Here is a 15,061-nt window from a genome sequence, read left to right as displayed (position 1 = left end):
CATCTCAGAGTTCTATTACTGTCTTCAAGACTGAGACTCGGGAGTGAGGGAGAGCTGCTTTCATTCCTCTGTGGAGGGGCGGGCGGGCGGGCGTCACGGTGCGGTGGGCAGAGGTGGGCACCCCCCCCCCCCCCCCCCCCCGTTCCTGCTCTCTGCCCTTCACCGCACATTTCCTCTCTCACTGTGGACATGCTGTCACTCAGGACACACACGCACACGCTGGGTGCTGGATACCTTTTTACTTGACTTTTAGACACTAGCGACTGCATCTTTGACAGAATCCACCCCAGGGCGCTTCGCCTGGGCTGGATTCAGTTGACTGAAAGAATCTAGATTGCAGGTCATCCAGTGCAGCGGTTCTGGTTCCTAAATTCACTTTGAGCAGCAGAAGGAACCCTCGCAGAAGGAACCCTCCCTCAGATGGGGCTTATGTGAAGCAGTAAGTAGAGAACTGCTTGGGTTAACCAGGGAGGGACAGTCGAGAGCTGGCGCCTGAGGCCACCGCTCAGACCAGCACCGCCCCCAAACGGGAGGCCTTGGCTCTCAGACTGGTTTCCTTTGGGAGCTCTGAGGCTCTGAGAAGTTAGTGCCGCTCTTCCAACACTTGACTTGAGTTTTATTTTCAAAGCATGCATTTATGTTTTAAAAAGAGGCAGGAAAGGCAGTATGCACCCTTAGGTGGTGTTTGGTTTTTTCAGCATCTCTTTTGGAGTATAATTGCTTTACAACGTTGTGTTAGTTTCTGCTGTATAACAAAGTGAGTCAGCTATACATACACACGTATCCCGTATCTCCTCCCTATCCCACCCCTCTAGGGGGTCACAAAGCACCGAGCTGATCTCCCTGTGCTTTGCAGCTGCTTCCCACTAGCTGTCTGTTTTACATTTGGTAGTGTGTATAAGTCCATGCCACTCTCTCACTTCATCTCAGCTTACCCTTCTCCCTCCGCATGTCCTCAAGTCCATTCTCTGTGTCTGCGTCTTTATTCCTGTCCTGCCCCTACGTTCATTAGAACCATTTTTTTTTTTCAGATTCCATATATATGTGTTAGCATACGGTATTTGTTTTTTCTCTTTCTGACTTAATTCACTCTGTATGGCGGACTCTGGGTCCATCCATCTCACTACAAATAGCTCAATTTCGTTTCTTTTTCTGGCTGAGTAACATTCCAGTGTACGTATGCGCCACATCTTCTTCATCCATTCCTCTACCCTTAGGTGCTCTTCAGACCCAGCTTTATTGAGGTGTAACTGTGTGCAAGCAGAGGAGCCCATTTCAGGCTCACCTTGGTTTAGAGGCTCACGCACTGCTGTCCTCACATTATCTCTGTCCAGGTGTGAGGATGAAATGTTTAGTGCTGTCTCTGCATGAGTGCAGACTTCCCTGGGGTTACAGGGCACGCAGATTAAGCATTGCTGCTATTTGCAGCCACTTTCCTGTGTGCATCAAGATTTTCTTTGTTATGCAGTCAAGATAAAAGATAAAAATAAATTGGGAGTTGAGGTGGGCACTGAGGCTGGACCTGTCTGTAACTTCACGTTCAGATCACAGGTTCTCTAAGGCAGCCTCATTGTTCTTGTTTACTTTAATCATAAGAACTTGTTACCCGTTTATAATGAGAAAATGCTGTTTAGGTTTTATTTTATATTGGGGTTCTACATTAGATTTTAATTTTTTTCAAAAAGGATTTCAGCGCTCCTTATAAAGTTTGGAAACCACTGCTGTAGGGAAGGTGCTGAGCTGCTCTGTTGGGGAAGACGCACACAGCCCTCACTTGGGTTTTCACAAACATTCTCACAGGCCACCAGGCGCAGGCCTTCTCAACACTCAGAAATAACATGGACCACAAAGGGCAGTGTGGTCAAAGACGAGACAAACTAGGTTATATGATAGTTACTCCCCGCAGATACTGCAAGTCTGGATCAGCAGAGAACTGAATTGTATGCTATTAAGATATAAGAAACGTAAGGCTCCTGGACATATTCTAATTCACGTGAAGTTTCTGGATGAGATTCTTGACATGGTAGATAATTTGTTTAGGGAAGTACAGTTCTGTTCTTTTTCTAGGTACCATAGAGATCATAATTGAAGTACTTGAAAATGTAACTTCATCAAATGTTATCTTTGTGTAAACTGTTCAGATCTAAAAGTCACTGTCGAGATAAGTCTCTTACGGTCCTGCTTCTAAAGATGCAGATGCTCTGTGCATAGTGACCCTTCCTGGGTAAAATTGACTTCACGTTAACTGTGAGACGCACATGTGTCAGTCACCGGGACCCAGGTCCCCACTGGGCCACGCAGGAGCCTTGGGGCTGCACTCTAATTAAGGAATTGCCTTTGCAGTGGTCCCACTAGGCCACCAGGAAACATCACACGTCTTACATTCTGAGCGGAACCTGAGCTTCACCTGTGCTGGCCTTTCTGTTTTCAGAGCGCCAGTTCTCTACTGGGGTCCTCCTGAAGTAGCCCCACCCCCATGTCCCCATCCTTTTCATACTGCTCCCCATGTTAATGTTTCTAAAAGCTTTTAATACGCTAAACTCTTTCCCAAGATTACTGGGAATGAGGTAGCTGTTAATTAGAAATAATGTTATTTTTGAAAAATAAAAATTAAACTAGGAAGACAACTAGAATAAACCAAAGAAGAATTTAAAAACACCAAATCACCTGAAATCCGTAGATGATAATTACTGCCATATAATTCTTCACAATACATTATACTGTTAACTTTTGTTCAGAAACCCAGTGTTTTGAGGCAAATATTCTTTCTTGGCAGTATAACGACCTAGACTCTTCTGAAAGTGCTGGAATACAGTGAAACCTCCCAACCCTCTAGTCTGTTTTGAGTAGAAATCCACCTTGTTTGGGTGGGTTTGTGCTGTCCTTCCTGCTGGTTCTCAGGGGCCAGGTTCCCAGCTGGTGAGAGCAAGGAGGACAGGCAGACCTACCTGCTCCAGCGCCCCACTTCCCCTCCAGGTGCTGCTCCCCCAGCCCAGCCCAGCCCAGCCCAGCCTGCCTTGCGGGGGTGGCGGGGGGAGAGTGAGTGTGTGTGGATAAGTGTATGAAATGCTCTTGGAATCTGACTGAAATTACTCTTCCATATTCTGTGGAGTGTCTAGTACAGGAATATTACAAATAGTGCTACTAAAGAGTAGCACTGAATTTGAAATGAACACAAGGAGTTGTACCATTTATAGAATTATATTAACATTTTAGCATTCTATTTCTAAAGAGCAGCAAGAACTTGTGTTTTCTTGTCCTCCCAGCATTGGTGGGGAGTTGGTAACAAGTTTTATTTTTCCATTTTAAAGATGAGAAAGATGAAGCTCGGGCTGGTTAAATGACTTGCTCAGCGTCGCATGGTGAGTCAGCGCGGGCGGGCTCAGGTCCCCGCGGTCTGGGGCTTCCAATCTGCCAGGACCCAGGATGCGTTGCTGCTTCGGAAATCCTTTTTCTAGTTAATTTTATTTTGGATTATCAACTGCATGTTTAAAATGTGCTATAAACTTTAAAATCAGTGTTTCTTAACATTTCTGAAATGTCTAAAATGTTAGTGTTCTTCAGAGAAAGTCCTTTCTGATTTCAGAGAGAACTTTATAGTTTAGTTCTATGCAAGAGGATTTCTGATAAAGTTAAATCTTTAATGAATGCACTCTTCCTGTGCATAGCAATCTTTCTTTTGGTCACTGTCGATGGTTTTTGTTTCAGAATCTCCTTATGTACAGTAACTTGAAAACCTTTTTATTGTAAGTATCAGGGAGATTTCTAGCACGGTGCCAGTCCGTGCTCTAAAAATGTTGAATTTTATTTTATTGAGGATTAGGAGTGATTTTAGTCTAGATTATGTGAAATGTAACATAAGGTCCAGTACCTGTTTCATACGGGGCTGACAGGAGCAGACAGAAGGTAATTCCAAATACTAAAGCGGTAAAAATGCTGCTTAGACTTTGTGACCTAGAAATACTGTAAGCCAAGCTGTGTTGCGTGGAAACTGGCTCTTTTCTCATGAGTTTCACTGGGCTTTCTCTCTCCGTTTCTGTCTAACAGGCCTAGCTGCCCTGTGTGACACTCACTGTCTCCTGCATGATGGGCGGCATCTCCTCCAGCTTTTCTTCTCTCTCCAGTGCTGACTGCTGTGTTTAGCAATCCCCTAGGATTCTTGTCAGAGCTACACCTCTCTGTGACTGGCCATTCCTTTGGTGCTGCTGTCCTTTTGGGGGGTTCCTTATCTCTGTATACATGTAGCTTTGCCAGATATGTACTTAGTAATATAAACTGTGTTAATAAAACCATTTACTGTGTAATACATGAGTTTGAAAACTAAGAGCAATTAGCTGTTCACTTTGATAAGAGGTAGTTAGTAGTATCCCCCAGGTGTTACTGCAATGGCATGATGGTGACTGTGACACTACCTAGGCTGTCAGAGTAGGGCATGTGCTGCTCCTGTCGCGTTTGGAGACCTGGTGGGACCACCCTGGGCTCTGGGCGCTCCCCTTAGGATCGTGCTCAAGTAGAATTTGCTGTGTAGTCTTTGTGTGAAATTTTGGCAATTCTGCTTTTCTCTACTAATCTTTAAGTGTTCAGTGATTTGTGTATTTGTGTCTTTCTAACTTCTAATAAACTCACTCCAACTGACCTGTGTCTTGGTGTCTGTCTGCTTGGTAGACCTTCTCATTCTTTCCATGGAATGCAGCATTGCCGTAGCTTCTAGAAGTGGTGGGGCTACTGTTAATCTTACTAAATGATTCATTCTGAGAATAAAAGTTGTTCTATACACATTTTTTTCACTCTGTGTATTTGATTTTCATATCCAGATGCTGCCAAGTGTTTCACTTATTAATGTCTGAATCAGTTATACGAAAGCTGGGCACTCTTTCACTTGCTTCCTACAAGGCATCTAAGGATTTTTAGTTATTTGTATAGAATGAACGTATTGTTTAATTTTCCCACTACATCTATAATCAACATTTAATAAAACTGTCCTATAAAACTTAATGAAGAAACAGTATATCTATTGCATGTAGATGAAATTGTTAAAAGGAAGTTGCCTATGTCAGACCTAAATGTTTTAGGTCCTGTACTGTTTCATGGACCAGATGCTTCCTTATTTATTAAACGTGGAGTTTGATTTTGGTGATCTTCCTAGAAGCTGCCTTAATTTCCTTGAGTCTTTCTGTGTATCTTTTGTTTCAAAACAGTAATATAATTAATTTTCCTTTGGGGATTTTACTACTTTTGTTTGAGCTTTTTCATGTTCAAAGGTTTTCATATTCATTGGATTAGCTTTCATGAAATTTAAAATGGATAGATTTCTATTTAAAGTGTATTTACATACATGGCGAATTGATAATTTCTGTAGGAATCACATTACCAGCACGTCACAGACCGGCAGGTCAACACGATGTGAATTCTTGTTTTCATTTAGCTTTGTCTCTTGCGGGTTGGGAGGGAGAGCCGTGTGGCGCTTCACATTTGTTCACGTTTTTTTCAGGATGGCACTGGATCTTTAAAACGCAGTGGTTCCTTTAGCAAACTCCGGGCTTCAATTAGACGCAGCAGTGAGAAGCTGGTTAGGAAGCTGAAGGGAGGAGGTTCACGAGACAGTGAGCCAAAGGACCCTGGGTAACTATCGCCGCCCCCGCCCGCCCGCCCTTCTCGCCCGTAGACCTCAGAGCTGCGTTCCCGCCTGCTTCCCACACGGTAGGAGTGCAGAGGGTTAGTAGCTGCAATCCGACTTCTGCCCAGGTTAGGTTGAGAAAAAATTGTGAAATTTCCTGCTTAGAGGCTAAAAGAGCTGAAGCTTAGAAATTTACGGAATTCTTTGATTTTGTTACATGTTCAAAGAAAGCCTTAGCAGTGGAAAGTAAGAATTTAATATTAAAATATTGAGCATATTAACTTGTTTTCTCTAAGTATGCATTATTCATTTTAAAACCAGCATTAGCTTAAATCCTTTAAAGTTAGTTTTAATCTTTTAAAATCAAATGCCAGCTATGACTATATTCAATCTCATCATACAGGTGTTACTATAGGAAGAAAAATGGTTTAAATAGAAGGATGACAATTTCAAGACTTTTGTTATAATGAGTTTCTTTAGGAGATTTAAAAAACCTTAGGTTTTGCATGTGTTTAGAAAAGGGTCTCTTCAGTCATGAGTCTTTTAGGGTCTTTTGAACAATAACTTTTAAGTTATCAAAGGAATTTGATTCTAAGATATTCCTTGCTTTTCATAAGGTTCGTCAGAGGAAGGGTTCTTTGTCCTTCCCTGTTAGTGCTAACAAATTGCCCTGGTTTCTGGGTTATTTCTGGTGTAAACGGCTTCCTGTTTTTGGATGCGTTTCTCACAGAAGCACTGTATTGTACTGTCAGCTGTTCGTGAAACTCAACCTCCCTAAAATGGTGCCTATTTTGTAAAGGTTGATTCTTATCTTAGTATGACTCTGTTTTAAAGTATTTCACTTTAAGTTCTGTAAGAATTCTAATGTCTCAGGACTGAGACCGAGTTCCTTTGGGTAACGTACGGGAGGATAAAGGCAGGTGCGTTTACAGTTGTGCGCTTTGCTGTCTGTAAGGCATGTCCCGTGTCATTCCTCCTGTCATCAGTTGGGGCCTGACTCCCGAGACCCCTGGGGTCGCCCAGCCCGGCTCTCTGCCCCGCGCCTCACCCGCACCTGTGGGGAGAGGGGCTGGGCTTGCCCTTAGCTCTGCCCCCACATCTCTGCTGGCGAGGGACTTGCTTCCCGATGGCTTTGGAGGCAAGAGGAGCAGTTGGATGTTTATATGCTGCCATTGCCCTCTTCTCAGAAATGCCTACGATCTGCAGAGGGAGTTTCCCGCGCTCCGCCCACATCCGGTGTGAACTCGCCAGAAGCTGCGGTGTTGGAAGCCACTGGGGGCTTCAGCGGGCGCGTGGGGCGTCGGCCCCGCCTGGGAGGAGGCATGTGCGCGCTGCCTTAGGGAAGTGGGGCCTAAAGTGCCCTTGTTCGGTTTCCAGAGCTAAGGTGATAGGGTGCTGTCTGGCCTCTCACAGCGTGGGGAGGGGCTGAGCAGATCGCTGCGCCCGCTGAGTCCCCGTCCTGACCCTTCGGCGTGTCTCATGCGTCAAGTGAGGGTGCGTCACGCGCGCTGTGCCGTGCAGGCCGTCGGCCGGTTCTGCCAGGGCAGACGCACTGTGGCCTGGGGTTCTGGATGTCTCAGAGCTCGTGAGGGCAGCGTCCAACTCTGGCACCGAGTCCTGGACACGGCAGAGCTCACAGTTTCTCCTTCTTCACGTCTTTCTGTCTTTCCCGTGACGCCGCATGTGTGGACGCTCCCCAGTACGGATGTTCACGGCGCTAAGAACGCTTTGCCAGCCTGACCTGATGAAAAGTAGACCCACACACTTGCATATCTTAACAGTTTTCCCATGTGATGTTATTTGGGTTGATATCTTACTAAACGTTTTGAAAAACTAAATAATTTAGAAAGTTTATCCCGTCAAATGCATGAAACAAAGTAATCTTTCCAGGTAAGAGCAGCGATCTTTATTAACTAGACCAGTGGCTCTCAAACTGGAGCATGCCTCAGCGTCTCCTGGAGGGTTCCTAAAACAGACCGCAAGGCCCACCCCTGCGTTTCTGATGCAGTGGGGCTGGGGTGGGGTGGGGGGGCGGGGCGCATTTGCCTTTCTAGCAAGTTCCCGGGTAGCGCCAGCGCTGCTGGGTGGGCCACGTTGTGAGAATCACTGAAGTGGGTGCCCCGGGAGCAGGGTCTGCAGCCTGCAGTGGGCACAGCTCCAGGGAAGCACTGGACTGCTGGATGGTCTGGGCACCGCGGGCTTCAGTGAGAGTGTGGGTGCGATTCTGAAGAGTCACTGATGGGGCAAGTTGTTCTTTCACTTCACCTTGTAAAGAAAAGGAGGTTTGAGGACAAAGTTTGTGTACCTTTCTTAGGAAAAGGTAGCTGGCCAATTAAGTAACAGAATAATTAAATATGGCAGAATATAATTCACTGGTGATTTGGTTTGATTTTATCCTTTGTCCTTTAGTGGTTCTGAATAGAGGAAAACCTGTCCAGAGCTCTGGCAACACTTGTGTGGGGTTCATTGGGATGTTTTTGTCTTGTCCTAGGTGGGAAGTTTGGGGAGTGAGTTCTGTAATACTTGGGGATGAGCCAGTTAAGGTTTTGCTTTTAGTGTAGTTTGTTTACTGAGAGCTCAGTAAGCGCCTGCTGTTTGCCTGGCACTGTGCCTGTGGCGCTGGCGGCCATGCGTCCATCACGTGGACCTTTGGTCCCTGCAGCTGGTGCGCGCGCGCGTGTGTGTGTGTCTGTGTCTGGTTGTGCTCAGCCTTCACACCTGTGCTTCACCCTTGCAGCCATGCCCTCAGCTTGTAAATAATAGTGGTCACTGTTGGTTTCATAGTAGTTCAAATTCAGAATTACTGATCCTATTATAAACATTTAAAAATAACCCTTCATATTGGTTCTTTTAGCTTTAAAAGAGAAGGTGGCTTTGTTTGAGGTCATCCGTGGTGGCAGTAAGCAATTACAGTAATTTTACGACTGTCTATAAGTTTAGATTATAGGTAATTTGTAAGATATTTTATTAAGTATCTTAAAGGTGTTAAACGGGAGAAAAAAGTAAATTTTATATATATATATATAAAAATCAGTATGTTTTTTGTAAATGAAAAGCCATGAAATATGTTTTAAATTTTGGTTTCTGAGCAGAGAAATACTAGCCTTAGAGTTTATTTTACTAATAAAAAATTATTTTTGCCTAGTTTTAATATAGAAAAATCTACAAAATATATTTATGCATTTGATCTTAATACTGAGCTTTGACGGTCTCGCTCTCTTTTTTTAATATTTATTTATTTGGTTGCGCCGGGTCTTAGTTGTGGCCGGTGGGCTCCTTAGTTGCGGCATGCATGTGGGATCTAGTTCTCCGACCAGGGATGGAACCCGGGTCCCCTACATTGGGAGCGCAGAGTCTTACCCACTGTGCCACCAGGGAAGTCCCTTGAGGGTCTCTCTCTGACGCGATCACTTAGGGGCGAGGTTTACGGGAGTCGTTGAGGATCCCTTCCTGAAACTCATCTCAGGAGGCTCCTCGGGCTCCCACGCCGAAGTCAGCGGGTGGCATTGGCAGAGCCCCTCTGCTCCTATAGGAGCCAGGTTTTAACAAGTGAAACTGCAGCGACACTGGCTTTATGGGGCTCAAAGATAAACTTTTTGCTGAGAAAGACGCAGAGGAACTTCGCTTTTTTCTGCTGGGTGCAATAGAGTAGATCTGGGTTGTACGTGTATCCCAGTGGGTATCCCAGTCTGGGTGAGATAAAGGTCTCCTCTCCGTTAGGGATGGTCCCAGGCCCCCATGGTGACAGAAGCTTTGGAGGGGTGGCTTTGCTGTGCTCTCTGCTCCTGGTTGACTGATGTGCTGACGGTTTGTCCTTGCATGTCCGCCGTCCTGGGTGCAGCATGAAGCGTGCCAGTTCTCTGACTGTCCTTAACGTGGGTGGCACGGCGGCCGCAGACCATTTCCAAGTAAGGAGCCCTGCCCCACTTACACGCTTTACATGTTGGCTGGACCTTCCTCACCACTGCTGCCCTTTGAGCAGAGCCTGTGGGGACTGCCCCACTTACACCCTTTACATGTTGGCTGGCCTTTCCCCACCGCTGCTACCCTTTCAGCAGAGCCTGTGGGCATTTTAGTGTTCCTGATTCAGGACACATAGACACCATAAATGACACTTTCATAGTCGGCATGAACTTAACCATCTGAATTATGGGAATGTTGTGAACATTCTCAGTGTACGAATTAATGATCTTTACAAATACGTTGATTGACAATTAAAAATTAAATATTCTGATGAAGTAATATCAAAACTTGGCCAGTTGTTAATTTGTATTATTTGTATGATTTTAGCTTCTAGTAGTTTATAACTAATATAATGTCTAGCTAAGCTGTTCAGTGTTTTAAAACTATTCAGAACTTCACTAAGTACAGTCACTTTGACAAATAGTCTTTAGCACTTTGTCACCTGTCCAAGTCTCTCGCACAGACCGGTCACCTTTGCACTTAAAACTGTTGGCATCCTGTTCTCCATTACAAATGGCCTTTTTATTTTCCATGTGTGACTGTTGGGTGCGCCCAGGCCTCTGGCCCCTTCTGTGGCCTGGCTGCTGTCCACCAGGACCAGGTGTCCTGGTCCCCACACCTGTTGGTGCAGCAGCTCTCCCAGTCAACTCAGTCCCACCGGTAAACTATTTGACGCACAGGGACGGTGACGGGCCGGCAGGAGTGCTGGCCTTCCCCCTCACCCCCAGCACGCTGCGGGGGGCGGCTGTTCCCAGGATGCTGTCATCGGGCCTCTAGTTTAAAAGCTGCAGGGTGCTGGGAGGATGCACTCCTGACGATGACGATAGAAGAAACTACTTTTGTTTTTAAAAGGTCTGGAGCTAACACAGTCCTTTTGCTCCCCTTTCTTGTGTTTTGCACACACACATCTGAGCATCAGGACTCTCGTGTGTTGATGTGAGTTGTGCAGCTATTGTTAGTGCCGAGACCACTGGAAGCTGGCGTCATGTGAGGTACTGGTTAAGAATAATTTTTCCATTTGTTTTTTCACGCAGGAACGAAATAATTGTCTGGCAGACTCCAGAGCTCTCAGTGCCAGCCACGCCGACCTGGCCCCCACGGGTCGAGGCAGAGCTAGACTAACCCCCAAGGCTAATGAGCGCTGAGACCCTCAAAGCTTGGCCAGGCCCCTCCCCCCTGCAGGGCGGCCCTGGGGTCGCCTCCTTGGCTGGATGGTGACCTCCACCACCTGCTGGAGGTTTGCCCCGAATTCTGTTAGGCGGTCTGCAGCCCTAGTGCCCGAGAGCTGCCAAAGCCCGGCGGCGGGACCCGGCCAGGTATGGAGCTGGCTCAGCGCACTCGGGGTCGGCCGCTGCTCATGGACACCAGCCCCAGCACCGAAACCTGCTTGCAATTGTAATACTGTGTTAAGGCTGTTCATTAAGACTGGAACCTTAAACTACATCCTTTGAGACTAGGAATCCAGTGACCTGTGGCAGCGATGCTGGGATTAGGGAGCGGGGGAGATGGGGTAGCTGCGGGGAGGCCTGCACCCCCTCCTGGTCTGCATCTCAGCCCCTTTGGAGCCCTTTTCCCTCCTCCAGGCCTCTGTACACTAGCACACGGAGATGCATGTGTTCCTTTTAAAAAGCTTTTCTTTGTAGCGTTAAGTAACACAGGGTGGGTTCTGACAGATGCATCTTATTTTATTTTTTTAATTTATTTTTGGCTGCATTGGGTCTTTGTTGCCGTGCACGGGCTTTTCTCTAGTTGTGGTGAGCGGGGGCTACTCTTTGTTGCGGTGTGCAGGCTTCTTATTGCGGGGGCTTCTCTTGTTGCAGAGCACGGGCCCTAGGTGTGCAGGCTTCAGTAGTTGTGGCTCACAGGCTCAGTAGTTGTGGGTCACGGGCTCTAGAGCACAGGCTCAGTTCCCGGACCAGGGATTGAACCCGTGCCCCCTGCACTGGCAGGCGGATTCTTAACCACTGCACCACCAGGGAAGGCCTGACAAATACATTTTCAAACCAACCCTGAGACATTACTCCTTAAGGGAATCCGTGAGACTAGCTGGTAGGCTAAGAAGGTGTAATTCCAGATGATGCCAACTGTACAAGGGCACATCCCTGCTGAGGAGGTTTGAAAGGATCTGGAAAGCTGTGAGCGTCCTTGTGAAATGTTGTCAGGGTTAGTTTCTAGTTTACCTTAATGTTATCATATGGGTGGTGTCACTGAGCAAAGGCGCTTCCAGCCACCTTTTCCTCAACAACTGCACTGGGCTGGGGTGCTACGTGCTCCCTGGGCTCCCTGTGGGGACTAGGGGGTGCCCACTGTGGGGTGCCCTTGGACTGCACGTGTCCTTCACCCCCACTGTGGACCTCGGACTGAGGGCTAGAGGCAGCAGCGTCCTGGGGTTTCGGTACAGCAAGGCTAGACTTTAACTTAAGTTTTGTTTAAAAGTTTCTATAATTCAGTAGTGGATCACTTCAGGGCACTGGTGCTTGTGTTGGTGAGAGCTGCTGTGCCCCCCCCAGAGGCAGACACCCTGGCCCGGTGTTGGGGGCCCTCGAGGCTGACCGGTCTCCTGCAGCCTGTCTCCTCTGGCCACACTCCTTTCCTCAGCTCCTGACTCCTTAGGTTTTGCAGTTTCCGATGGATCAGGAACTTTCAAAATGCTCTCTAGAGGTGTTTAAAAAAATATGATGGGTTGTAAGAAACCACTGGAAAAAAGAGCAGAGCTGTGTCCCCACGTGGGCACTGTGGCCCTTTCAGGTTCACGTTTAGGTGCAGTGGGGGTGATGTGTCTGTGTCACATCAGAACCAGGAGGGGACCAAGCTGTCCTGGCTCCTCCTCCCACTACATTGAAGTTTCCTCCCAGCCACAGATCTGGTACAGGACATCTGAAACCCACTCGGTTTCCCTTAGTGACAGTTGTCTCTGGAAAAACAAAGGGCATTTAGAAAGAATAAACATGAGGCTAAGAACAGGATTTAATTTTAAGCTTCCAGTTGGTGAAAAGAGACCTTCTTTGCAGGGGCCTTAGTTGAACCTTGTCTGGCTTTGAGCCCTCTGGCCCTGGTTCCCCGAGGGTTATGGTGGCCTTTGTAAGGCCACATGGAGACAGCATTCGGGGTAAGAGAGGCTCGAGGGCCTTCCTGAAACTGGGTTGTAAAAGCCTTCGTGTCTCAGAGGGGATGCTACCTGGGACTCGGCAGTGTCTGATTTTTGAACTTGTATCAAAATAGAGAGAAGCCAGGTTGTAACCTACTTGCAGTCTGGTAGTCAGGATTTTAACATTCCCGGAGAGAGCAGTGGGGGTGGTCCAGCCCTCCCTCTTCCTTTCCTGGTGAGGGGACCCTAGGGGGCCAGCACCCATTTCTACACTGTGCTGTGTCTATCAAGTTAGACTCCCCTGGTCAGAGGACGGACTGGCAGTGGAGGAGCTGAGGGTCTACGTGAGCGTCTGAGGGCTGAGGTCGTGGAGAGCTGGGCCTCCTGACCCTTGCGCCCCTCCCCAGGCGGAGCAGGCACTGCTGGTGCTGCAGGGATTCAGGTATTTTCTGAAACTTAAAAAAAGTCCCTATTATTTGTTTGGTCAGGAGGCTGCTAGGAGTATCATGTAATTAGTTATTGTCTTTACAGTAAAGTATAAGTACTGCTAAGAATTCAGAGTTTAGTTTGTAGCACTCATTGTTATAACTTCATAGAATGTTCTGGGGAAGGCATGTTACATCTGTACGAGGCCAACTTTTGGTATGTTTAGACGTTGTACTGTGTAATCATGGGATATCCGGAAACTAAAGCAGCACTGGACAGCACCAACCAAAGGTGAAGTTCAAGTGAGCTAAGCGAGCATCGTCCTGCACACGTCTCCTCCGTGCAATCGGGCTGATGCGTAAAGACCTGTGCGGCTTCCACTGAGTTCTCCACCACGACAGGAGGACTCAGATGGTGTATACAGTGGTGTGCAGCTACCCCTCGGGGGTCACAGGCCTGTGAGGACCGTCCGATTGTCCCTGGGGTGTGCTCTGGGGGATGGGATTGGCTGAGAGGCCAGGGAGGTAGGGTGGACACTGCTTTGGGGCTTGGTGTTCCTGAGACACAGAGAGAAAACCCCACTGCCAAGTTCTATGGCCCCTGGTGGGTGAGCACCCCCAGGGCGGCCTGTCTGCCTGGTGGGCGGGTGCGGCTGCCCAGAGGCCGAATGTGGGTGCGCTTGTGCTGGTCCGCACCTCTGCAGGGGGTTGGCCACGAAACATACCTTCTGTCTTGGAGCAGTGGTTTTCTTTTCTCACTGTTGGTGTGACTCGCCTAGGAAATCATTTGGAACTGTTTATATTTACTTACAAAAATAAAGTGTTTTATTTCCTGTTGTAAAGCCCCTGTACTTTTGTGGAAAGGCTCTCTTGTAAAACTCCAACCCTAAAAGAACCCTTTCCTGTTTAACGTTAGGCACCCAATCTTTTTAGGGTCACAGACTACTTTGAAAACATGATGAAAGTTGTAACTGGATCATCCGGTCCTAGAATGACGGGCACAAAGCGTGTGCCCCGTGACGGGTTTACCGCCCCGCCCCAGTGAGCCCGTGGGAGCTTGGGACCAGTGTCTAGCTCCTGGAGCTGTGGGAGGGTGGCCATGGCGCTGAAAGTGCAGTGACAGGGCTGCCCCAGGCTGTGAGGACAGACGTCACGTGTATGAGTCCTGAGGACAGTGCCTGGCAAAGAGCAAGCGCTGGTGAGGGTCCAGGGGCTGCAAGTGCCTTCCCGGCACGTCTGTCCGGCCGGGGCTGCTCTGTGCCGGGCAGCAGCGGGGAGGGGGCAGAGGCAGGGTGATGATGGGGGTGAAGGCGGCGCAGCCCTGCCGGAACCGGGCAGTCACGTCCCTTGGTGACCGTGGGGCCTTGTGCTGCCACGACCAGATGCTCAGATTCTGGAGTTTCTGGCCCGATGCAGCAGGACCCCGGCTGATGGGAGGTCCCGAGTTCTCTGCACAGTGCAGGAGCGCCCTGCCAGAGTGGATGCGCCCCCAGGCCAGGGCTGACGGTCCCGGCCACTGTGGCCAGCCTTGGAGGAGGCACTGAGGGCACAGCGGGATGTGCTCTCCCTTTGGAATAGTTCTCGTCTGCCCAGAACGGATTTCGCGGCAGATGGGCCAAGCCGGCGCCGAGGCTGCTAGCGCTCGCTGCGGGCTGGGGGGCTGGTGGCAGGGGCAGCGCACAAGGCACCTCTCCCCGCCCCGATGCCTCTCCCGGACCCTGCGGCCTGGCCTGCCGTGTGTTCTCCACCCTGTGCCAGACCGGGGCCAGGGGGTGTGCTGGCGGCCAGGAGCCGACAGCCCAACCATGGGGTGAGGAGGGCCAGTGGGCACTCGTCTGACCTCGGCCCCGCTGTGGCCCGAGGCGTGGGTGTTGGGAGCTTTGGGAAGGGGACGCGGAGCCTGTGGGGGTCAAGGTGGAGGCCCTGTCTGGCCGGGGCCCAGGGGCCTGCATCCGGGCGGGAGCTAAC

The 15,061-nt window shown here is 48.7% G+C and overlaps 1 protein-coding gene across 18 annotated transcripts in view; it reads left to right on the top strand.

Moving 5' to 3' along the window:
• The window catches only part of KLC1 (kinesin light chain 1), a 58,371-nt gene that overhangs the window by 41,211 nt on the left and 2,099 nt on the right, over window positions 1-15,061 (top strand). For 4 of the 18 annotated variants that reach the window (XM_079914991.1, XM_079914989.1, XM_079914990.1 and 1 more), the window contains exon 14: window positions 5,492-5,622. The exons of 2 other annotated variants lie outside the window; for them this stretch is intronic. In XM_079914991.1, coding sequence (XP_079771117.1) covers window positions 5,492-5,622 — 131 coding nt within the window. Of the gene's footprint in view, window positions 1-3,311; window positions 5,701-9,458; window positions 10,573-10,614; window positions 15,033-15,061 lie in introns of those variants that run through there. 12 more of the 18 variants (XM_079914984.1, XM_079914981.1, XM_079914982.1 and 9 more) reach the window with 5 other exon arrangements.

The sequence above is a fragment of the Stenella coeruleoalba genome (genome assembly GCF_951394435.1).
Source record: "Stenella coeruleoalba genome assembly, chromosome: 2".
In the NCBI taxonomy this organism is placed as follows: Eukaryota; Metazoa; Chordata; class Mammalia; order Artiodactyla; family Delphinidae; genus Stenella; species Stenella coeruleoalba.
The sequence above is the reverse complement of the archived record's forward strand: the minus strand, read 5'-3'. Positions and strand labels throughout refer to the sequence as shown.